The sequence below is a fragment of the Cupressus sempervirens genome, chromosome 5 (genome assembly GCF_028749045.1).
Source record: "Cupressus sempervirens isolate cs-2001-9-10 chromosome 5, ASM2874904v1, whole genome shotgun sequence".
NCBI classification, from domain to species: Eukaryota; Viridiplantae; Streptophyta; class Pinopsida; order Cupressales; family Cupressaceae; genus Cupressus; species Cupressus sempervirens.
In genome coordinates, this window is record NC_143122.1 from 512,255,699 (window position 1) to 512,282,623 (window position 26,925).

The following is a 26,925-nucleotide window of genomic DNA, read 5'->3' on the forward strand; positions in this document are numbered from 1 at the left end:
TGACCTCACTGAGCTCCACTGCATCCAGCTAAGCAAGAACATGGAGTGTATTTGAGCCTCCAAGAACAACTCATGTAAGTTCAATTCACTCTTGGTATGTTTATTCATTTATGTGTAAAAATTATTTTCCATCAAAAGGAAATGTTATCTGGAGGAAGGACACCCCAGTATTGTATAAGATTAATGAGTTCATAGTTGAGATGGGTGAGAATTTTGATAGCATCATGGATGCATACTTTGATAACTTCAAGGAGAGGATGCAAACTAGGCTTAGGATCCCTAAGCAGTTGGTAGATGACTATGAGTAGGATATATGCTTCTTAGTTGACTGTGACAAAGTTCATATTCAGATAGTTAGACCTAGGATTGCGTAGGTAAAACCTTTGGCATATGAGGTAGATATGGATGAAACAAGAGGCATTATTGAGACTCTCATTAATGAGCATGTGGATCCTGAGGCTACATATTTTGGAACGTATGAGGAAGCCAAGACAAGAATCTCACTTGAGATTCAGATTCCACAAATCCTAAAGAGAGAAAAGGAAAGGTTAGATAACCTTGAGAAGAAACTTGCCAAAATAGATTCACCTCTCATGCTCGCTAAAGGAAAGGGTGATGATGTAGAAGAGGAAGATGAAGAGGATGGTGATGAAGAAGAAGAGGTAGAGGAACCTCCTAAGAAGAAGGTTAAAACCCCATCAAAGTCAACATCAAAGAAACCAGCAAGGTTTACTCTTGTGATCACTGCTACCAAGCCTAGGAGGCTAAGAAAGAAACTGAAGGTTGAAGAAGAGGATGATCATTCAGATGAAGACAGTACTCCTATCATCTCTCTCAAGAAGCCACCACCTACCTTTGAACAAAGACTAAAAGAATAAAGGGAAGGAAGTGGGATGGCAGACTTCAGATATTAGAAATATGAAACAAAAAGTAACCATGAGCAAAAGCAGATTGAAGATGCATTGATTGAGAAAATGGAAAAGTGGAAATATGACCCCTCTAAACTTAAAGGGAAAGATCTTGAAGCTCTACTAAAGGTTGTCTCTTTCCATTGGGAAAATGTTGTCAAAATAGAGAAAGACATCAAAGAGAAGACTCTGAGAAAAATAATATCAAACCTCTCTGACAAGGAAATCAAGGAGGCCATGTCCAAATATGAAAACAAATAGACTCCTAGATTTAAAACTTTTCAAATTTTGTCAAAAAGGATAGAAGATGTTGTGCAGACCACAAAAAATATGTGGAAAACCATTTTTGATATCAAAGAAGAGGGACACCTACCAGAGATTCAGAGAATTGAACAGTCTGATCCTAAGAAGATTGTTGCAGAAGTTATGGCATCTCTTCCTACCACTCCACCTAAGGCAAAACCTCAGAAACAATCCATTGAGTTGAACCTAGTTGAACTTAGCAGTGAAGTGAAGATTGTTACATCTTCACCAACCACTATCCCTGTGGTAACTAAGCAACAAGCTCCTACAATTACAACAGAGATACAACAGGAGAAGGACTCGGTTGACAAAGGCAAAGAGATCACACCTTCATCAATTGTTAAGAGAAAAGGCAAAGAGAAGATAGTTGATGACATAGGCTTAGATGAAGAGATTGTGATCCCAAATTGGGACCAATCTAGTCTATCTACTGAGAAAATGGATATTTTGGGAGAATTGTGGAAGAAAAGGGCCAAACAACAGATGCTAAGGGCAGAAAGAGAGATAGAAGTAAAGTTTTGGAGGACATCAAAGAAATATTTATGGATGCTCTATCTATAGAGGTAAATGATAAAGCCCCTATCATCGATCAATTAATTGATATTGTACATAAGTTCAATGAGGATGCATATGGGAAAAAAAAACTCCTTGAGGAAGTTGAAAGGAAGTTTGAGAATTAAGTGATGGAGAATATAGCACAGAAAATAGCCATAGATCAAGTAGAATTGTCTACTTTGATTTTTACTTTAGAAAATGTTGTGAATAATGTTGTATCTCTATTTGTAAAGTTGATTGATACAACAAATTTACCAAGGAAATAAAAGATAAACCGGCTAAGATTGATATGGACTTAAAGGCTAGTGCTAGTCAGTTGGCACTCAACCCAAGTTATAGTTCAAATCATTTTGCAAAAAACAAATTTTTGACAAATCTTCAGGGATAACTACTAAGAGAAAAAAGGCAGAACAAGGGAAACATTAGTAGATATACATAGTATGATGCTCCCCCACATGGACATTGTGCAGAAAAGAATAGATCATGCAAAGACATTAGTTAAGGACACAAACCTCTTAGTGGTAGATCACATGTTGGAGTTATCAGTAGAGCTTCATAAATATCTACACATACTAAAGGTACTTCAAGATAACTAGGATAAGACTATGTCATTGATTTTGAAGGTACATCATGATTTTCTTTATCATTTTGGCATAACCTTATAAATTTATCGCATTTGTAACAAAAACAAGGGGGAAAGTATGTATAGAATAAAGGAAATATGTACAGATTAAGTATATGTAAAAAGAAGTTATACAAAAACAATTTTGAAAAGTCAAAAATAGAGTTTTCAATTCAAACTGAATTGCAGAGTCTTCGGTGCAAACCGAGCTACAGAACAAAGCATATTCAAAGGGGGAGTTTGACTATAAAAAATTCATTTCAGATTTTGTACATGATAAGTGTTTTGTCGCTAATACCAAAGTGGGAGATTGTTAATCTAATGGCAAGACATATTGTCAATTATTGCCAAAACACTTAGTCATTATCAAAAGTCAGCACTGACTGAGCTACCATACATCAATGTTAACTGAGCTCATGAATGAGTCAAGATAATATTGTTAACCTAGTATGAATGAAGTTGTGTCAACGGAGTTGTTGTGTCCAATGAGTTGACAGTTCCCACCGATTTGTAGTGTCAACCGAGTTGACAGTATCTACCAAGCTCCAATGTAAACCAAGTTAGCTAAGTATTTGTGTTTTAAGATGATAACCAAGTAGGAAAAGTAGTGTGAACCGAGCCAACAGTGTTTTTTGAGTGATCAATATGAATTGAGTATGCAGTATCAACCGAGTACCAAAGTTAGCTAAGGTGACAGTGTTGCCCAAGTGTCTTTAGTATCACCGGAGTAATCCATTGGACCCAAGTTTCAGCACTAAACTGACTTGATTATTATTTTGGAACTATTTATGTTGTAGCCAACCTATAATGGGATTATTTGGATGGATATAAGGTTTTTTTTTAATCCAAATAACATATAGAAGTGATACTATGAGTTGAATAACATTGTCTACAAGCGAATATGGAAGAGTGGAATATATTTAGAAGGCTACAAGTAGCACAAGGAAAGGTAGAGACTCATCTATCATAGTCAGATGATCACTTCACTTCAAAGGATCTTCATCAGCAATCAGAGTTTCATATCAAAGTTTAAATCACCAATTCATCTTAACAGGTGCATCATTCCTAAATCCTTTAATAGGGTGGACCTAACAGTCCTTTGCAAAAACTCCTAATAGAGTACATGCTTAATTGTATTTTATAAATCCTTTCACAAGGTGGACCTAACAGTCCTTGTTACTCTTTAACTGAGTAGATCATCGAAAGTGATCAATTGTAAGCCTTAACAAGACAACTTTATTACTACAGTAATGAAGCATTGTGGGTGTCATCTCCACCCTAGTTTTACCTTCTACTTGGAGGGTTTCTAGGTTACCAATTCTTGTGTCAAAGTGTTATAGTGTTGTTACTTTATTGCTTTATGCTCCATGCATGCAAGTAGATTAGATACATAACAAAGTAGATTAAGTGATTGAAGTTTTAAGTTGTTTGCATTCTCTATTTGATCACTCTCTTTCATTGTTGCCTCTAATGAAATGTCAAGCTCCCTCTGAATCTCAAACTCCCTATTCCTACAATAAAATTCTCAGAGGAAAAGGTCAAGGCACGCAACTCTTATAGTACATATAGAAATACAAATAAGAGAAGGAGAATAATGAACAAATAATTGTAATACTTAAGAATTAAATACTTATATGCACACCTCCATCATTGATATCACTGACGTGATAATTGTACATATAATACTAAATTTCTTTCACCTTTTAAGATATTATATTGATCTCATAAAATATCAATCATTTCTTAAATAAACATTATTAAATAAACATTATTTTTATAACTTATTTTTAAAAATTCATGTTGTTCTACACACACGTATACATATATATAGTTATCAACTATACTTTTAATTATAATATCTAAATCATATTAAACATATGAATGAATATTTATGAAATGTTCATTATCAATAAAGGTTTATTGATAACTTAACTATATATTTAAAAATAATAATCTACTTCACCTTTTAAAAATAGAATGGCATAGTTACTTAATATCAAAATAACAAATTAATATCTCATACCTCGATTTTACCTCATCATCCCCATGAGTTTGTTACATTAAAATCTATCTTGTTAACGAAGGGTCCCTTTGTGCGCACACTGCATGTGAGATCGATGATGTGGGCTCCTCACATATTGTTTCCACACTGCATGTTCATTGTCTTCAATCCTTTCGATCACATCTATGGGTTTGGGTCACATCTTATAATAGCTGATGTGTTCCCTTTGACCGATTCTAATTCTACTTCCTCTCTATTTCCTCTGCATTGGCGATGTAACTTGTATGAGCTTGTTTAGTCGCTATTTTATCTCTCTCATTCTATCTATTTAGAATATTGTAAATTGATTCTAGGGTACGCTCCACATGAGCTTCCATTATTGAAGACCTTGAATGCTTCTGGGACAAGCCTCCAAAAAATAGGCTACGTGTATTTATTTTTGTTCACCCTAAAATATCGTTTGTGAATTGGTCTAACACCCTCTTAGTGTGACAGTATGTTTGATATCAATCTTAGTGCTCAAGTTGTACTATGTTTTTCCTATGGTCAACTTGACATGTTTGAATAATAGATTGATTCAAGGATTTATGCATGCCAACTAGGTGGGGACTAACGGTTGAAACATTGTCAATATACATACCCAAATTGACTCAAACATAAAGCAAGACAAGAATATTTGCATCCCTAGTGGTGTCCACCTCACATCCATTGGGCATCGACATTATTTCCAATAAGATAAGATAAGATAATTTTATTAATGTCCAATAAAAGACCACAATGTGGGTCTATGGGACTGGAAGCTTACACCAAGAAGAAAGCAGACAAACGAAGCACCAAACGGTGTCTTAAAAAAAAGAACAAGTACAACAAAAGAAGAAGAAAGCAAGAGACATCACGAAAAAGTTTAAGTATATGTCCTCACAGGGAAAAAGTCCAACAGCAATTGATCTATGCGGCTACCAGAGGCCATGTGATGAAGCTAAGTGCTACGAGATGAGTGTCGTTGGTGAAGAGATCCTCTATGAGGTCTCACAGATCTAGAATGGCCTGTGTTATGAAAACTATATGGTCGCTTCACACCCCGAGCCAGAGCTAAGGGCAAGAAGAAGGTTGTAATAAGCTGTGACTGGGCCTAACTCCTGGGAAATGATAGCTGTAAAGTATGGTCACGAAGTTGTAAGGACTCTCAGAGATAGAGGACAATGCAACATTGATCTGTGTACCTGAAAAAATCTGAGAGGGATCTACAATCTCTATAATAATAATAATAATCTCCCTCTAATCTCATAGATATGGGGCATTTGAAAAGAAAATGGATCTTAGATTCTACCTCTGCTAAGGTACAAAGTCTACACACCCAATCTTATCTAGCAATATGGTGATCGACCTAGATCCAGAGTCTGTGCGAGCCCACCCTAAAGGAGCCAAGGGAGATACGTAGGGCATGTGTCCAATATCTATGTAAGTACTCAAGGTGTACAATAATCCCATCCCAAATATCTAAGAAGTGCTTGGTGTAGAAAGCCATTCTTGGACATAGTCCCCCTAGAGGATCCGCCCAAGTCCATATGATATACTGCCTGTAAATGTCAAGTCTGACATGCCCATTCAACTCTTGCCGAGAGGCGAGTAGATGAGCAAGAGTGTCCAATGAGAACTGGTAGGGAGGGAGATAGTCAATGTCGATCCCAACTGAACTCAGTGGGATAATAGCCTGAGTAGACCAACAACGGGATCTAGTGGTTGGATCAGAGTCTGCAATAGCAACTGAGGAGCAGTAGGCTAAGTAAGGGTGTCTGTGTTGGCCTTTAGCCAAGTCTGCAAAGCCATGAAGACGATGGAGAAACCAGATCAAGTCAAAAATGGTTGCAAGCCTAAATAGGTGAGCTCCAAACTCAGCCAAAATAATATTATGGGAAGTAGATCTATGACATTTGATAATCCAACGGAGGAGCAAATTCTGGGTATGCTCGATCATGGCCCAATCTGAGTCTAAAAGGGAAAGACCCCAAACCACCAAACCATAGAGCATTGTGGGTCTTATTAAGGAATCCAAGAGGGATAGCTTAGACGATGTATCCTGAAAGTGTTGTCTGAAGCACTGTCTCTCGAGCATGGCAAGGGAACTCAACCCTTTACTGATCTAAGGCTAAATGGTTGGTCTCAAGTTGAAATGAGATCCAGAAAACTTAACGGCAAGGTATGTGTAAGATGATGTAATCTCAACTTCTCGACCCTAGAAGTGAAAATGGATATGTAGGTCTTCAAACCGTTGAAGACCATAACACAAGTCTTATCAAGGTTTATGACTAGCTGTCTCATGTCGCAAAAAGATGCAAGTCTATCTATAAAAGCCTCTGAAACCCTCAAGAGAAAAGGAAAAAACCACATCATCAGCAAAGAGAAGGATGGAGATCAATACCTAGTGTAGATGACAACCATCACCCAGAAGCGAGGAGTCACTAAGAAAAGCCTCAAGCTCATCAATGTAGATCCCGAACAAGGTGGGCAAGAGGGGGCAGCCCTACTTCACCCCAATGGTGCTCTAGATAGGGTTGGAAAGGCCCTCTGTGGCCTTGAGTCTACCAATCACTGTCTCATATAACCTCATGATAGCCATCAGTAAGATCTCAAAATCTCAGTCTCTCAAAAAGGGCCGCTCTAGGGATGGAATCAAAAGCCTTACAAAAATCCACAAAACAACAGTAGACTTTCTTTGAGTGGTGTCGAGCCTTCTCGATAATAGCTTGTAGTGTAAAGATATGACCCATGGTCTGGTAGTCTACCCTGAATCTTGCTTGACCCTTAGCCTTGCAATTCCTCTTGTCAAGTTCACTGGATAAGATAGTATTCAATGTTGTAGCATAAAGTTTGGCAAATGTATGCCTAATCATGATGGTCCTATAGTTTTCGGGGTTGGAGGCCAGCCTAGACTTATGGATCGGGTGAATAACATGTATCGACCATGAGTTTGAAAAACCAAAACAAACCACTCTATTAAAGACTATAGAAATAAGGGCCCAAGAGCATGGTATCGAGCTTGAAGAGCTTAGCCTGAAAACCCTCCTCATCAGCTACCCTACTGCATCTCATAAGTCTAATGGCCTCGTAAATGTTGGAGGTGGAGAATAAGTGACAATGGGGAGTGGGTTGGGAAGGGGAGTGAGCTGACCCGAGATGTCATACAACATGGAGACATGGGAGGCAAGGAGGTGAAGGTCGGGGGTGGACTGGAGTTGGCTATGTCGGGGGAATATGATGTGCCAAAACAACTTGGGATACTGAATAAGTGTGTCACGGAGGGATCTACCTTGTGAAGCAATAAATAATCATTTCTTATGGCGAAGAAAATGTTTGTAAGAGAGTCGTAAATTGGTGCAAGCGGGGGAATAAGTATCTAAAGCCAAGCGTAAGGAGCGGTAGAAATTTTACAGGCATCATCAAACCACTAGTTCATGGGACTATTCCGTCGAACAGATCTGGTAGTGTTGGGAATGGAGCAGTGGGGGATAGAGAGGAGAGTCGATTCCCAAATTGCGATAGCTAGTGAATGAAACATGGTGGACCCTTGACTGTGATCCATGAAGCTAGCGGGGCAGAGGAATCTTCTCAAATGAAAAATGAAGAGGTCTTGATCACTATCCTTAAAACAAAAACAGGTATGGGGGCGGACACTAGAGGTGGGTGGTAAAGAGTGGGAAGAAACACAAATCGAAAGGCTAAGGAGGGCATGATCAGCCAAGGGAAGATCGGAGATAGTAAAGTTTTGGATGGAGGGGAGGAAAGAAGCAACAATGAGGATATAATCAACCACGCTCGCACCCCCACCATAAAGCCAACTTGTAAAAAGATTAAAACTCGAAAAGCAAGAGAGGCCATTCAGAATCACCAAATGTTAAAATCGTTTCCCAAACATAATAGACTCCTATCATCAATGCACATCTCTACACCACAAGTCCAAATAATTTTGAGACACACAACTTTCACCAAGAAGTAAGTTGTTAATACTTTGTACCAAGTTTCACAGTGAAGATTGCGGCCACAATTGCAAGTGCTACTGTCACCTAAATGAGACATTTACAATCATTTGAGTCTGTGGATTGCTCTAGCCTCATGTTCGACGTTGCTATCAATTCTTCAAACACATCACAAACTGGCTCTTCCTCACCATACACCGTAGTCAAATATGTGAACACATATATAGCATGCACAAAATAGTTATTTTATCACAAATCCTTGTTCTCTACCACTTCAAGCTTTATAAGCATTTGAAGTGCTTTTCATTCTATTCATCTCTAAGTAGGCTCTAATACCATGTTGATTTCTTAAGATCGATTGCAAATGTAATTGCATTGCCATTTTTTGGTATATGCTTTTCAAATGCATCAATCTCCTCTTATATATATTACAAATGACACATGAAGAGACATGTCTCCTCATGAGACGTGTCTATCCATTATAATTAATAAAATAAAAATATATATAATATTTCATATATATATTACAACTCACACTTATGTATGTAATATATATGTATATTTATACTATAGTCTCATAGGTTTAACCGACTGAAGCTACCAAACATCAACAAAGGGATGTCACAGTTCATGACTACGTTAGTTGGACTTCATGGAGGAGATTGTTAGGATATGAGAGTCAAAGAGCTTTCTATAAATGATTGTGTAGTATATTTATTGTAATTAGAGATTTGAATAATAGATTGATTCCCTAGTTGAAATAATGTAAATAATTGTTGAACCACTTTAAAATTGTATATGTTATTTTTATTATAATTTTTATTTTTCATTTCTTTTCTCTCCTTGTTTTAAATTGACACTACATGCCTTTTAACTCTCCCCATATCTCTATTTTCCTTTTTAACTATAGGCAAGGACAAGGACTTTGATGCATTATATGTCTTATTAAAGCTCATGTGTCACAATTAATTTGAACCAAAACAATTTTGTGTTGCTAGAGAGTTGTGTTGTATGAATTAAAGCCAAATCAAATATACATTAATTTTATGAACAAACCAAGTCAAAATTTAATAAAGCCCATTTGTGTTCGGAACCAATCTACAGCCACGAAACTCAACTAATAATGCACTATAATCTTATTGAATCTCGATACAATTTGCTTTCCAGAAATAATTATTCTTTAAACCTTCAAAATTACTCATTGTCGCTAGTCTCATTCATTTACAATTACAATGTTTTATATAATAATTTATTTATCATATTTAATTTCTTAAAAATTAACATTATTTTACAAATTTCAATCATTTTCAATAGTTATTAATTAAAATCATTTTAATTTTGATATAACGTACACCTTTTTATTGCATTCTTCAAAAGAGAAATTGCAAATACATTAATTTGTATAAATCGACCGCTAATTAATTTGGAAAAACGAAAAGTACAAAATGACCTCCACAGGTTTTTCGCTTACATACAATTCTTTGTTTGGCAAGAAATTTTCGTTAAGACAAAAATACATTTCATTTTAGAACGGTTTCCTCAATTCCAGCACGATTAATAATTCCAGCAACATCTCACTTTCGCATGTAAGCATACTGTGCAACAATGCACCAAATATTTACGTGTAGTTTCCGAACGAAGGTCTCCTCCAATTATTTCTTTGATTTATTCTGTATAAGCATACAATAAACATTTTATTGAATTACAAAACAAATTACTTGGCCGCACACTGCTCCATATTTATATAACACTGGCAATAACTTGAGTGCAACTATAAAGGAACACAACGCCTGTGATGAAAATAAATCTTCTGTACATTTCTGACTCCAATAGTTATCCTCAACAGGAAATCTATATATTAATATACAATCAGCTTTTCTAGCTCTTCTCCGGGTACACTAGCAAGGCTGCCCTTGGGTAGTTAAAAATACTAATGAATGCTCTCATGATCCTGATATTATTTTTTAGTCTTCCAATGAGATCGTGCACAACTTCCCTTTTTCCTGTAAGCTGCTTTTAATGCTTCATATGACAATTTGTTCACATGGGGCTCTCCATGCAAGGACAGTTTACCTCTCAAGTCCACAATAGAGTCGGGGTCGAGAGAAGTATTAATACCGCATTCTTCGCTCGATGTCCTGCTTCTGTTTACAAAAGTCAAAGAACCGTACGCAGGTGTTGCAGCATAACTCGTATTAATCATTGCATTGCCTTCTAGTATTCTAAGTACCTGTTAAATAACAATTTGTAACATTCCGATCAGTACTCATCTCATACACGTGAAATTCAGTATCAATTGCTCTATTCTACCCGCTACTTTGATAAAAATTGAATAAGTCTAAATTTGGCTTTGCCGTCTTGTAACTTTTGACATACTTGAGACATCCTAGGCCTCAAATGAGAATCTTTTCTAATGCACAGAGAAGCAGCATGAAGCATGCAATAGACTTCATTCTGTGAATACTTGTTCCCCAAACGTGGATCCACCAATGCATAGATAGCATGCTCCTCTAGCAAAGGGCGTGCCTGTACATGTCCCATAGTGGTGAGGAATAATTTAGCTGCCTACTTGCTATAAGGCCAAAGAAAATTGCACACCGCAAATAACTTGGAAGAAACTGAGAAAAAAAATTATAAATCTGAATATATTAATGGCAATATTAGGCACTGTTTGAAAACAAAGTTTAATGTTGATTTTGTGGACATTAAGAATATAGAGACTAGGCTTTCACAAACCCATTCTGTGAGGCATTGTTGTCCCTTTGGTCGATTAATATCTACAGCTTTGCGGCCTGTTACTAGCTCCACTAGCACTACACCGAAGGAATAGACATCTGCTTTCTCAGTAATTTGCCCGCTTTGGGCATATTCCGGTGCCAAATACCTTCATTAAAGTCATATCGAATATGAGATCATAAATTCAAAAACATGCTAAAAATAACAAAACTGATAGTGACTGACCCAAACGTGCCAATAACTCTTGTTTCCACAGCAAGATCGCCATCAGGTTGCCAACGTGCAAGACCAAAGTCACCAACCTGTTTCAACCAGATGCCAAAACAATTTAATTAAGCAGGTCTACTTGATTATCTTTAGAAGTGTTAACAGTAAGGAGATTTTGCCATTGGGATTTTGAAACAAACAATATTCTATGTTCTATTGATTGTGGCCTATGCATCCCGTGAACGTGTAAGGAATTTCAAGGAAACTAATAGTTATATACATCAAATGAGTATGTAACAATCTTAAATGGAATGTGGCACTCCTTCAGACCTGAACATGTCAGAAAAACTAATAAATGGAGAGAACACATTAAAAATCTTGAACTTGTGCCAAAACAATATATTAAGATTACACTTACCATACCATTTGACTAGAACATATTTTCTTTTCTGCTTCAAAGTATGGACTACTTCATTATTCGTGTTTGACTTATACATTCATTCCTTAGAATGGATTTTGAATCTCAATGCAACGTACAGATTTTTCTTCCAATATATCATGTTATATATTTTTACATCAGCATGTAGATTCAGGGTAGCACCCATCTCACAGTACAAAAATTCACGTAGAGGTATTCTTGCATTGCTATCTGAACCCATGAAGCTGTATTTCCATTTAGGGATCTTTTCTCAACCAAACCATGCCCCAGTTTTACTAATTGATAACTGTCGTTAAGATTAATTATCTTACCTCGCAAATGCAAAACTCGGTAAAGATTACTTGACTGTCAACTACAAAAACCTATTTATGGAATTCCAAATCCACATAGATTACTTGATTTGTCAACGGGGAGTATGTGTTTTCTGCAATTAGCAACGGTGTAGTTGTATTTACACCAAAGATTGGAATTGATGAGAGAAAGTGATATCTAATGGTCAAGATATAACATTCAACTCAAAGCAGAGTACATCATTTTACAGCTAAAAACTACAACCCTAAAGATATCTGCAATTTGGTGCTACCATGACAGAGCCATACAAACAGCCAAGAACATAGTCCTGCGATTCTAAAGCTTTAAGGAGCATTATTGTATCAATTAAACAGTTCTGGGGAACAAGAACATACAGCAACTAGTTTGGGGAGATAGTTGTACAGGATTCTATAATTCCATAGAGATCAACATTCACAGGTAGAAGCGCAGCATAAGAAAAACCCAGAAACATCTCACACACTTCCTACAATCTAACCTCAACCTGAAGATATGGTGTGGAGATTCAAAAAATATATATAGAGGGCAATAAACCTCCTGTTCAAGTTCATTTGAGATGTCATGAAGTGAGTTGTTAAACAGTCAATCAATTTACCCTATTCTTGGCAACCACTAAGAGTGAATGTCCTTTCACATGCTTCCTATGAAAAGCAATTGAATTAAGACAGATTGAACAAACTAGTGGGCCACACTAATTAAAGATGCAGATCTTATTTTTTAACTGACAATTAATTTAGTCAAGGAGAGCTATAGCGTAGTTCCCTAAAATCTCTTGCCTAGTGAAATTACTATATGCAAAGAATGTAGAAGTGTTCTAATTAGCAGAAGTCGACTACACTGATCAAAGATTCAGATCTTAATTTTTAACTGATAATTAATACAATCAAGGAGGGTTACACCCGAGTTATAGATACACAGTACAATAAAACTCCTCTGCAAGTGCATTTGAGAAGTCATGAAGTGCAATGGACAATCAATTTACCCTATTCTTAGCATGCACTAAGAGTGCATGTCCTTTCACATGCTTCCTATGAAAAGCAATTGATGTATGGTTAATGTAAGAAAGATCGAACAATCAACTAGTGGACCAGACTAATCAAAGATGTGGATCTTAATTTTTTACTGATAATTAATTTAGTCAAGGAAGGCTATAGCTTAGTTACCTAAAATCTCTTGCCTGGTGAAATTACTAAATAAGAAGACCACACTAATCAAAGATACAGAGATCTTATAATTATTTTAGGAGGGCTATGGCATAGTTACCTAAAAATCGCTTGCCTGGTGAAATTTCTAAATGCAAAGAATGCAGAAGTGTCCTGATTTGTATGCAATTTTCTGCTCTGTATTGATGGTTCACCCTACAGCTACCTAAAATCTCTTGCCTGGTGAAATTGCTAAATGCAAATAAAGCATGTGTCGTAATTTGCATGCAACTTTCTGCTCTATATAGACAGTTCATCCATGAGTTCGTTAAGGAGTCATGGAGACGAACTGCACATGCTATCTGTTGTTTTGTTATGATCAGATTACGTATTAATTTTTTATTTTCTGATAACAATATTCCAATATCAATATATAATTGATATGTCTACAGATGCTACTTTATATATATGTATACACCATTGTAAGTACAGAGAACTCGAATATCTGTTATCTTTGGAATATATACAGCAATATGTATTAAAAAATAATATCTTATCCTCTGTGGTGATTACATATAGAGCCATGTGACAAATATATATATATATATTCTCAGCAATATATATGATACGATATTTGTGTGTGGTCTAGTACTATCAATCTGATTGGGTATTCTTTGGTTATCGATCTTTAATGCCATGTGTGCATGTATAAATATTCTGCTATCAATCAGAAATGCATATGTATTCTTTTTTGTGTGTTTTGGAAGACAAATCAGATGTCATCTTTATTGTTGAGTGGAAGAATGGATCGCATCCATTCATGAGAAATGGTTCCATTTACATGAATCTCTTCATGAGGTAATGGATGTATTAGTTAACATTAATTGTAACCTTTGATTGCACTTCATTTAGTTTATGCATTACTTACGTAACCAAATGTTAGTAATCTGTCTTAACAAAACGTAGTGTTTTAGATATTCATTAAATAATTTTCATTGTATCAAGTGATGCAATACATCACTTGAGACAATCAGATGTCTCAGATTTGTCCTCCTGACACTATCTTCACCAATACCTCTTAGCTAGGGAAGAATCCTTAACATACGCAAATTACATTATCTTTTTGACCACAATGACTACATTCATGTGTAAAGGAAAGACATCACCTCTTTGTGATATCAACTATCATGGATTATTCATAGATATCACCTCACATCTCGCGTTATATCCGCCATTATGGCTGTCCATAGATACCACCTCACGTGATATACATGATCATGGCTTATAGATATCTCCACACATGATATCCACCATTATGGCTTATCCATAGATATCACCTCACATAATATCCACCATTACAGCTATCCATAAATATTACTTACCAGATATCAACTATCATTGTGAGATCATCCCCTCACAATGATGATAAGATGCACAAGTGTTTCATCATTGTGAGATTGTCACCTCACAATGATATTAACCATGACTCATCCAGAGGGTAAACAAACAAATACAAGAAAATCACCATTGACTCTCTCACGTGATGTTGTCATGGCGTCAACCACATGACCTCCTCCACCATGAAACCATATTAAAGGGTGGAGATAAAGGCTTATACCTCAAATTTCTCTTCAACGAGAAATTCAATAAGAGTTTACACTTTAAACATCTTAAAACAAAATGCATTAGTATGTATATAAAATAATCAATGATGTTGAAATTCAATCTCAACTAAGGCTTCATTCTCCACTATATCAAGCTTATCTTGAAAGCACACAAACTTTAGTCTAGAGAGAGGCTCAGTGAGAATGTCTATCGTTTTCTCTTCAGTACTAATGTATCCCAATTGAATAGCATTCCTTTCCACGATATCTCTAACATAGTGATACTTGACCTCCACGTGCCCGTCATTAAGCATAGGATTGAAAGAGAGCTTTAAATAACTTTGATTATCACAAAGAATAATGCGCTCTAAGGATTGTCCAATCAATCCTACAAGAAGCTTTTGAAGCAACACTGCTTCGCATGCTCCCACACGTTGCAATGTATTAGGCTTCTGCGAAGCTTTGTGCTATTGAAGATTGTTTCTACTACAACAAGAAATCATAGCAGAACCTTAACTAGAAGAACAACTAGAGGTGCTCTTTTGATCAGTAATACATCCTGCCCAATTGGAATTAGTATATCCATGCAACTTCAAGTTTATGCAAGAAGAATATCTTACGCCATATCCAACTGTGTTGTGCAAGTATCTCAAAATATGTTTTGTTGCAACTGGATGTATTTACTTTGGTTCACACATGAATTGGTTAAGTACACTAGTTGCATAAAAAACATCCGGTCTAAATCAGGTACATTAAGGACCCAATCATTTGCTTGTATAGCATAGAATCTACCAGATCTAAATCAGTTGCAATCTCTCTTAACTTATGCAAATTGGTTTTCATGTATATGGACGTGGATTTACAATCCATCATACCAGAATCTCTTTAATATGTCAATGGTGTACTTTCCTTGACTCCGAATGATCTCATCATACCCAAGGAAATATTGCAATAAACCAAGATCCTTCATCTCAAATTCAGAAGCTAACTCCTTACATTTTATAATAAGATGATATTCTCCAGTGATAAGTAAGTCATCAACATAAAGTACTAAAATTAAAGTTTCTCCATTAAATAATTTACTCCCTTGAAGTACAAGTTTGAATTTGCATCATCCTTGGAGAAACCCAAGCTCATCAAGGAGCGATCAATCCTTTCGTACCAAGTACGTAGAGCCTGCTTAAGGCCATACAATGAATTTTTTAACTTGCAAACATGAGTTGTCTTCCTATGTATGTTACATCCCAATTTTTGACCTAACTTGAAATATGGCCATTGAGGTTCGCATGTAGTCAGTTGACAGTTTAATTTGTTATAACCTAGCGAAATGGTAAGGTAGTTAGTCGTTATGATTTCAAGTGAAGATGACATGTTAGTTGATCGTTAACCACGAATTCATGGAATTAAGAAGATGGTTAACCGTTGTGATTATTTAAATAATTTATTATGATAATATAATTTAACGATGGAGAATTTCCATGTAGGGAGCATGTCAATGGGGTGGAAGCATTGTCAGAAAAGAATTAGGCAGGGGCATCACCATCACAAAGAATTAGGCAGGAGCATCACCATCACTGAGTAGATGGGTAGAGGACCTAGCGACTTGGAATAGAATACATCTGCGGAACCCACATGAATTATTTAATAAATAATTTAAATAAAATAATTGAGTTAAAATATAAAACGTATCTTAAAGGATTTTAATTTAACTTTCATCATATTATTTTAATAAGTATTTATATATGTGCATATTAATATAATATAAAAATGATTTGGTACCATTATCATTTACTAATTTAATAGAGTGATGTTTAGTTGTACATTATAATAATGTTTGAATTATTATAAATTTCAAGTTATAATCTTCCAATTCTTCTTTCCAACTTATTTTTCTTTTATTCTTTTCTCTCTTCATAGCCGATTAAATAATCGGAATCTGAATGGTCATCTTGGGAATTCGAACGGATTTCTTTTAAACCGAAGGTAGCTGATTAGACATGGCCGACCATTATTTAGAATACCATTGATTGTATCGGAGACAACTCTCTTCTTCATATTGCAATTTACCTCTACCTTACATTTTCCTGAAGCTTTGCAAGCCAAGTTAATCTTAGAATAACTTCAGAATTCATATCTAGCCATTTTCGAGCTGAATCTTTTTTTCTTCTTCACCGTCAACAAGAACTTAGCAAAGGAGGTCATGGGAGTTCTTTTATTCAGGCCGTGGGAGGAAGAAACACCCTACTACGGGTCAAAATTTTTGCACCCAAATCCCTACGGTATAGCAAATACAATTACTTTGTTGTTTATCATAGTTGTCAGATAGAAGCCAGATTTAAGCCTCGAATTTGTGGGAGGGTAGGATACAAATGAAACCCAAGTCATGAGTTCTGATAATGATATATTCTTGTTTTATTTTTCCAAGATGAGCCAACTAGAAAAAAATTCTTCCTATTTTCAAAAATGAATACCATAGAAGCAATATAAATCATGAATGGATTTTACTGAGTTTAATGGTTATCTTTAGCTGATACATAATGATAGGGTTGAGAATGAATTAAATATGTTCTTTTTATCAGATCCTTTTCTCTCTGTTTGAGTATCCATCCATAGCCGCCTAGGCATGTTAAATAGAGATTAAATTATAATACAAGCTGTTTGTATTTTGAAATGTATATGAGATCATTCACCCAGTATCTCTGAGTATGTATATATATCATTTGTGATCATTTGGCAGTTGTATTAAACTTGATTGAATACGAAATCCACATCAATGCACATGTTTTTATAAATCTTCCAAACATATTCAAAATATTTGTAACACCGAGGAATTCACCGGCAGAGAAGCCATGAAAAAGGTTAAGAGGTGGAGTTATTCTGCAAGAACGCGGTAGAGGAATCAGTTATGATTAAATTAATTAAACATTCAATTTTGAAATCTTTAAAGAACATAATTATGTAATCACGAAGTGTGAAATGTTGGATGTATGTAATCTTCTTGAATAATTGACAGAGTTGTCTACTCTGAGAATTCCGAATACCTGGGATTCACCCGACTGTGTAGCCAAGGAGATGGGTAATGAGGTGAAAGAAAGGAATCATCAATAATATGAATTAGTATCAAATATGACCGAACAATGTTTATCATTTTTAATATGAATCAATTAATAGCTCGTGCATATTCCTATTATTGTGATCTCCTGTTGCCAAGTCATATGGTGAGTTAATTACCAGGAAGCCCAATGGATGGCAAGATGTCCCCTGTCTATTCCGAGTAGGGAGGGCCTTTTCTCTTAAAGATCGTGTGGGGATAAGTTGTGGTCCAAGGTTGGGTGGTTAAGCCCCTAACAATGTTTCACCTCTCCCCAAGATGTCAATCATGAGTCAGACAAAGATAAGCTATGCAATCAATTGTTTAACAGAAACAGGTAATATCACTTTTATTTATGAGGTAAGATTAAATTGAGTTATTTCATCGTTAATGTTATTTTACACCTAGATATAAGAGATAGATTCATGGATTGCTTTTCATTTATATGAATATCGAATATAAGTATATTTCTAATCTTGAAATACTGTCACAGTTAAGTAATCAGAAGGAAAGGAAACTAAAGCCCTAATTGATTGAGTGATAGTTGGAACCTTAAATGATACAGCAATATCGGAAGCCCTAATTGAATCCAGCGGTATCGGAAGCCTTAATTGAATCCATGGTATTGGAAGCCCTATTTGAATCAGTGGTATTGGAAGCCCTAATTGAATCCACGATAACGGAAGCCCTACGTGATACAACAGTATCAGTATCCCTAAAAAACTCCAATGGTAATCGATGCCATAATGATTTCAATGGTATGTGATGCCCTAATTTTAAATATAGTGGTATTTAATTGTGATCATCATTTGATTTTGAGATAGCGATTTTGAGATGATAGTTGTCATGTGAAATAGTTATAGGATATTTGTGGACTAACCCGGGTGATTGCAGAAGCATCCCTAGTTTGATTTTGATCTTAGTTTTCCGAGGTATGTGGTTTTCAATTTCTGTAGTAATTTCATTTGACGGTATTTCAAGTTTTTAGTTAAGAAATTTTGTCTAATTGATTTTAACGGTAAATCTTATTCACATGAACATGAATGATATAACTGTCTTCCTATGAAACGAAGTAATAATTGTATTCTTTGAATACGATAGATGTTAATTTAGACCCGAGAAACCGGATGTTACAATGTACCATAAACCCTTCAGATTTTTTGATATATACTTCTTCCTCAATTATATCATGTCCTTTCATTTGATCATTTTTCCATCCTTTAGATGCTGCAATAGCAATGAGTGATTCTTACTAAAGTGTATTGGGCAACTAGAGCAAAGGTCTCCTCATAGTCAATTCCCTCCTTCTGAGAGAATCCTCTACTCGCAGACTTAGCCAAAATTGTTTAGTGGCTTCCTCAACCTTGGCAGGTTCTAATTTAATAATTTGACTTATTTAATGCAACATATCTAGAAAACTTGTGTGGTTTCTTACTTTCCCTAAATGTTCCTTTTGGGCCTACAAAATTTTCAGCCTCTTGCAACAATATCTCTAGGCCCATCGGTAGGATCCAATGGCTCATTTGAATTATCATCTTCTTTAGGTTCATGAGTCTCCCTCTGAATCTCAGAAGTATGGCCGTCTTTCATATTTTGAGGAGGCTCTTGATCTTCACTATCCGTCTCAGAAGTGCCCTTGGATTTTCTGAATGCAGCATCCTCTTCAAATGTCACATCCCAACTTAATTCAATAAATTTCTACTCTGGAATATAGAATTTGTAAGCTTTTGATGTTACACTATAGCCTACAAATATTCCCTTGTCATAAGGTTCTAGCTTAGTTCTTTTGTTTTTGGGTATATGTACATAACACCAGACAACCAAAGATCATTAAAGAATAATAATCAGTTAAGCATCAATATAATAAAGCAATACCAAAAAAAGTAGCCGTGACACTCTGAACTCGCTGAATTGAAACAATAGAAAGCTTTATGTAAAAAGGGTGCATTGTAGATTGAGGAGACCATGAGATGAGAATAATTAGAACTAAGGGAAACAAATAAAGGGACGACTAAAACTTAGAAGTAGTTCTGAGATATAGAGATACACAAAATAATCTCTGCAAAAATATGAAAGTCGATCATACCCAGATCATGATAACAAAGATGGTCTAGCAATCAATCACCTTTAGCGCAATACTCTTTCCCCGTCACAAAGACTTGCCCACTAAAGAGACAATACAATCACAATAAATAAATTCTTGCAAATAGCAAGCAATGATATTTACAAGCTTGGTCACAAATGCGATGGTCTCCAACCTTGAATGAGAAACAGAATGGCATAAGCAAAAGAACAATTCACGAAGCTATCAGATCAACCAGAGATAGTGCCAAGTCAGCAACAACCACAATGAACCCAGTTCAAACAGAGAAGAGTTTGCATACCCAAAAAAAATGCGAAAGAACAGAGATCCCGACATGCACTAAGATGGAATGATAATGGAGGAAACAAAGAAAACGATAGTGATAAAGGCTTATAAAGCCACAAATTTCAAACCTTGACGCCACTTTCCCAACGACGCCCGATGCCTTAGTCACTTGAGGAAGAGGGAAGCACAAAACATATCACCGATACAACACTCAAGGTTTTTCTAGAGTGGAGAGAAGAGTTGGATACAATGAATTTTCCTCACTACAGAATTTCTGTAACTTCATAGTCATCTTCAAATACATCAAAAAGACAAAAGGTGACAATAGACTATAGAAGAATGAGGAATAAAAATGCAAACACTAGCCTCATCAATGAATCGGGGCATACAAAGATGTAAAAGGATATGAAACAGTAAACACAAGAAAACCAACAATGACATTAAATCATTAAACCATCTTGACACGATATCAAAACGATAAGCATCGAAGATGATAGACAACAGCATCAAAGCCAAGTAATCATAACGCCAACTAAGCATGATGTCAATCAAAAATGGTGTCGTGTAGATATAAAGCCAAACAGTCACAATGGCATAAAGACATAAGGCCTCTAATGCACAATGCCGAATATGCAATACACAACAAAGATAAGGGAAAGACACACAAATCTTGATAGAATAAGAGGCTCTTCCATATATCAAGTTTGACAAGCAATAGAAGCTAAGAAAAGAGAGATAACAAACGTATAGCAGCAAAAATGAGGAACGCAGAGAGAGGAACCCATGAATATGAAGCCTACAATCCATATCAGTCACCCACATTGTGAAAAAATAAAGACGTATGAAGTAGGAATACGTCCACAACATAAACACTCAATACAAGGCACGAAAAAAGAAAAAAAGAAAACTGATGACAATTGCTCTTCCATAGTAGCTTGATATAAAATAATAAGATCACTGAGATACATCATGAAATGTGAAGAACCTAGAAATCCTATCTAGGTTTAGAATATTTACTACAACCTGATGTCATGTTAAATTTTGCCCAAAAATGAGGATGAACAACAATAAGACCAAAATGGGCACAATAGACATGAGAGATTATACTGGTAAAACCCTTCCACTTGAAGGGGAAAACCCAGCCATGCCATTGATGCTAAGAAATGTTCAGGTACAATTATTTTTGCTTGGTACAATATATATATAAAGAATAGAGATACCCTTCATTACACAACAAAAGGTTCTTCAATTTCCAAATATAAAACTCTTCATATTTCCATATGCATGCCTCTACAAATGACGCATGCCACGTCTCTTTGTTTAATATTATCTCAAAAATTATCACAAATGTCTTCTTCAGCTGAAGATGACCATAATGGTTATAACGATCATATTTCAATTTCATAAACTTAGAGATAAAGATCTCTATCGCAGCTACATCTTCATAAAAGATGACCCAATTTTCTATGCCAAACCTCACAAGTGCTTGATGAATAAAGAAATAAGGCTTGAGTAGGAAGAGTGCAAAGTTTCTAAAGATGTTCATTTCGAACTCCAATGACTTTAGTCATCTTGATGTTTGAGTTTTTTTGCCATGCAAGAACTTGGCCATCTGCAAATGCAATAAGATATCGTTCATCTTCCAAAGCAGAGATGAAGACAAGATTTTGTTTAATTCCTGGAACAAATAGTATATCATTTAATTGCAAGGAAATGCCCGAGTTTAATTTAAGAGAAGAGGTCCCAACTCTGTCCACGAAATAACTAGAATCATCTCCAATGGGCACTTGATCATACGAATTTCTCTGCATTACCTCATTTAAATTTCCTCTAAATTTGGTAATGTGCCAAGATGCACTATTGTCAATTAACCAAGTGTTGTGGTTGGTAGGTACCTGACTTGAGAGGGCTGAATAGAATGTGAAACCATCTGAATCCTTTTTCAGAAGACCCTCATCAACTTCAGCAATGGAAGATAGAGGCATAGACCTATTTGGACATTTCATTGCATAGTGACCATATTTGTAACATCTAAAGCATTGGATTTTTTAAATGTCTTTTCTTCTTTTGAATGTAGAACCATAATTGAACTCCTTATCTTTCTTCCTTTTGAAGTGTCCTTTCTTGCCCTTTTTCTTTGAGTGTGAGTAAAGGACATAAATTTCTTCATTTGTAGAATGTTGTCCAATGCCTCTTGTAATCAATCTTGACTCTTCTTGAATGCAGTCTGGTTTCAAATGATCAAACCTAGGGAGTTTTGATTTTGCACTTATCACTTGTATAATTGATTCCCATGATGATGGAAGGCCGTTAAGAACTTAAGTGTCACCATGGATAATTATTTGTTATCAATAGTATGTCCTATGATGGAGAGTTTATTTCTCAATTCAGTGATCCTCATGGAATACGAGATGATGGATTTTCCTTTTGTCATCTTAATGTGGGGAAGTTCTGTTTTAATGCAAGGGCTCAATTCGTATTATTGATCTCATACATCTCCTCTAATGTTTTTAATATGCTGTATGTTGATATTAACTTAGAGATGATTGGCACAATATGATCTTTCACAGAGTCAACCAGCATTTTGGTTGCTTTGGGAAAGCTTCTCTTCCATTGAGGCTTCTTCACATCTTCCTCATTTTGTTCCAGAACCACTTTCTCCAGAAATTTGTTTAATCTGTTTTCCTCAGGCTCCAACATAAGCATGACTCTGAACTTCCAGGAGACAAAATTTGATGCACCGTCAACTTTGTCTTCAACTTTAAGTCCATTCACCATCTTGATGTTAATGCAATCAGATTTCAAGGCAATTGAGAGGATAACCCTGCTACTTTTAATCCAATCTTTTCTTAAGCCTGCTCTGGTACCAGTCTTTTATGATCAGGTTACTAAGGAGTATTTATTTTAATTTACTGATAACAATATTCCAATATCAATATATAATACTAATTGATGTCTACGGGATGCTACTTTATATATATATATATATATATATAAAAGCGTGTGTGTGTGTTCCGCTATCAATCTGAAATGTATATGAATTATTTTTCATGTGCTTTGGAAGACAAATCAAATGCCATCTTTATAGTTGGGTGGAAGAATGGATCACATCCATTCATGAAAGCTGGTTCCATTTACACGCATCTCTTCGTGAGCTAACTGTTGTATTAGTTAACGTTAAATGTATCCCTTTGATTGCACTTTATTTAGTTTATGCATTACATACATAAACGATTGTTAGTGATCAGTCTTAATGAAGCATAGTTTTTGGATCTTCAATTAAATAATTTGATCATAGTCTCAAGCAATGCAATGCATCACTTGATTTATTATCTTCATGTTCACGTTTAAAGACTGCATTCTCTGTTATGCATCTAAACATTTAGCATATATTATTATTACAAACATATTGCAAATCTGAAACTGGAAACAATATATTACATCTGCAAACTTTATCAATGCTCTTGTTTTGAAAACCCAATGTCATGACTCATATTTTCAGATTTTCTATTAAAATTAAATTATATAAAAAAAATTGATGTACCCAAGTACCCCCCGTACCCTATTTTGAAAAATAGCCGTACTCATACACGTACCCGTACCCTAAGCACCCAAGTACCCCCGTCCCCGTGCAACCTTGGATAATGTTATCAAAAGAACAAAAGAGCCCAAAACATTGTAATAATGCAATTATTTTAGATCAAAGAAAAACAACCCTTCTAAGGACAGTATGAAAAAGAAAAGATTAGTGGTGCCAGAATAGAAGGCCTCGAGGCTACAACCCATTGTTGATCATTCTGAACTTGTATTAATAATCAATAGTACCTAAGCCAAAGTCAAGTTGAAAATTGTTTCTTATGTCTATGTAATCTAGAGAGCAATGTTTTGCCTTTGTTTTTATCGAATGTTCATGCTTCCTTCGACTATATGTATGAGCTTTTCGCAACACAAGTTTGAATGAAACTGCAAATTTTTGTGAGGGAAATATAGTTCATAGGTATATTAATTACCTTAGATCTTGTATATATTATGCATTATATATATAATATTAATATTAATAATTATAAATAATAATGTAATAATAATATTAATAAATAATAGAATGAAATTAATTAACCGAAAAGACACACTTTTTCTCATATCAAAGTATATAAAGGTATATTAAAACACTGAAAAACATATACAAGAGGAAGTTAGATATGGAATTGGTCTGCAAAAAAATTCTGATATAGAAATAAAAGATAAATTAAGTAATGTCCCAACTATGGACATTACATAATCACATACATTCATCTAGCCATTTAACATCAGTGAACAATTAGACAAACAAACTAATAAGGTATGTAAAGAACTTGTGATAATATATATATATATATATAGTGACATTATAATAATAGAACAAATTCCCTGTGTGGAATCAATTCCTAATATTATAAATAATTATTAAATGAAATCTTTTATTATGGATAATTATTAAAAGAAAATAGAACTAATTAATTATTATTATTTCTTTTTTAAAAGAGGACTCTAGGTTGCAATTAAGGAAAGGCTCGAGTAAATTTCATCCAATTGGTTGTTCCCAGAATAGAGTGGGGATTAGTGACCTTGAGCGCCTAGTTTCCCACGACTTACGAAATGATACATTGAGTGTCGCCCTGCCAAACTCAGCAAACAAATCCACTAATAGTTTAACTGCATTATGGTGAGCAGCGATGGAGTTCAAGATTCCCACATGATAATGAGCCTATTGAGGCAGTGTACCAAGAAAGGCTTAAGGGCTTGGATTTGTAAACCTTGAGGGAATGCCCATTGAGGATTGGTATCTAAGCAACCTGATTATATCTGAAGTCTTCTTCTTAAATTCAAAAGGTAATAATAATAAGGATTGCATAGACTCAATAATCGTAGTTGATAGAATCTCTATTTTGGTGAATGAACATGAGAATATTTTCCTTACTCATATAATTCAAATGCATCCTATAAAACTTGAACCAATCATTGTCTAACTAACCTAAGCAAATTAGAAGTATGGTGTTACCAAAGAGGGGCTTGTATAATTCCAAGCTAATGGATCTTAGCCCAATAGAGGGTAGAGATTAGCAATCTGTATGTCTTCAAGATGCGGACTTGGCCATGTAAACTTTGAGGGATTTCACAGATGGTGTCTAGGCAACTTGAATAGCATTTATATCTTTTGTCCTTAAACTAGATAATAATATGATTGGTAGAGATTAGCGATCTGTATGTCTTCGGGTTGCTGACTTGGACGTGTAAACTTTGAGGGAGTTCATAGACGGTGTCTAGGCAGCTTGAATAGCATCTATATTTTTTGTCCTTAAACCAAATAATAATATGATTAGGTATACACATTATGGTTGATTAAATAGATAACAATCATGACCAACCCTAATAGGGGACATTACAACTTCGCATACTTATATGAAGCTATGATCCTTATCGTGCTTTACTCACATGTCTATGATGCTTATCAAGTCAATTATATTATGCCTAGTTTACCCTTACGCTACCATGCTCACTACGTGTATTTCATATTTCCATTACATGTACTTTTAAGTCCTACCACTTCTCTAGAGCTATCCTATTAGATTGGAGAGCATTCTGCATTTCCCATCCTACATTCTTCATTCATTTCCTTACAATGATTCTATAGCTACTTGATTACATAAGGGTTTATAATGCCCTTTCTCACTCCACATTGCACTTTTAATTACTTGGATAGTCCTAGAGTTTTCCTCCTATATCAGGGGCATCATGCCTTCATCATACCATTATGTGCTTAGCCTAATCATGTTCCTCAACAATAATATCATTGAGAATAGCACACCTTCTATCATTGTGATCTCACATGTTTTACCATGTACCTAGAGCCATGTTGTATGGATATACCCTTTATCATGCCATATATGCTAACATGATTCTCATCTCACCTCTTGGGCTACATTACTTTTTTCATTTTACTAAGGAAAAATTTGCATTTCTTGATGATCCTCTCCAATCCATATGTTTTTTCATGCTAGGATTTGATGTGTTACTGTTTGTCATATTATGAATTCATGACTAATTACTTCACCTCAAACTTTGTGCTTACAAGTTTATGACTACATTTTTTTTTGTGTACTCTTCCCCTCCTCCAATTCCTTGCATCCAATCAAATGTAAACAAATGAAGGTGGCATAACATGTTGCCAATACCTACAGGTGCCTACATAAAGACTCGTCACTATTTCCAAATGTATCTTGACTACAATGACGTGGTCATGTTTGAAGTGTCATACCACTCTACTACCACCACGTTGAGATCAAATATTACAATATTACTTCTCGTACAAGCAAAATTTTCCTAAAACTACATTCCTTCTTTGTCATTCATAGACAATTTGAATAACATGCGATTGTGTTTACATACTTGTCAAAAAACATGCTCATTGCACATGGTTTTCTATGTTTTGTAGATTCTTATGAAGCACGTATGCCAAAAAAGAGGAACAAACAAAGAAATCAAATGGGATCCATTATTCTATAACTGAATTACTACTTTGTGTGTACACACACACACACACACTTCACCTTCGTTCAATCCAAATTTACACAATAACCTCAAAGCATCTAGATATAGGCCAT

At 35.3% G+C, this 26,925-nt stretch overlaps 1 protein-coding gene across 1 annotated transcript in view; it reads right to left on the reverse strand.

Moving 5' to 3' along the window:
* Positions 1–9,995: 9,995 nt before the first annotated feature.
* LOC149556953 (inactive protein kinase SELMODRAFT_444075-like) overlaps positions 9,996–26,925 on the reverse strand; it is a 79,064-nt gene continuing 62,134 nt past the window's right edge. Inside the window, exons 7-10 of the mRNA XM_089831594.1 lie at positions 11,329–11,405; positions 11,104–11,251; positions 10,744–10,893; positions 9,996–10,597 (exon numbers count right to left, since the gene is read on the reverse strand). Coding sequence (XP_089687720.1) covers positions 10,325–10,597; positions 10,744–10,893; positions 11,104–11,251; positions 11,329–11,405 — 648 coding nt within the window. The 3' untranslated portion in view covers positions 9,996–10,324. The remainder of the gene's footprint in view (positions 10,598–10,743; positions 10,894–11,103; positions 11,252–11,328; positions 11,406–26,925) is intronic.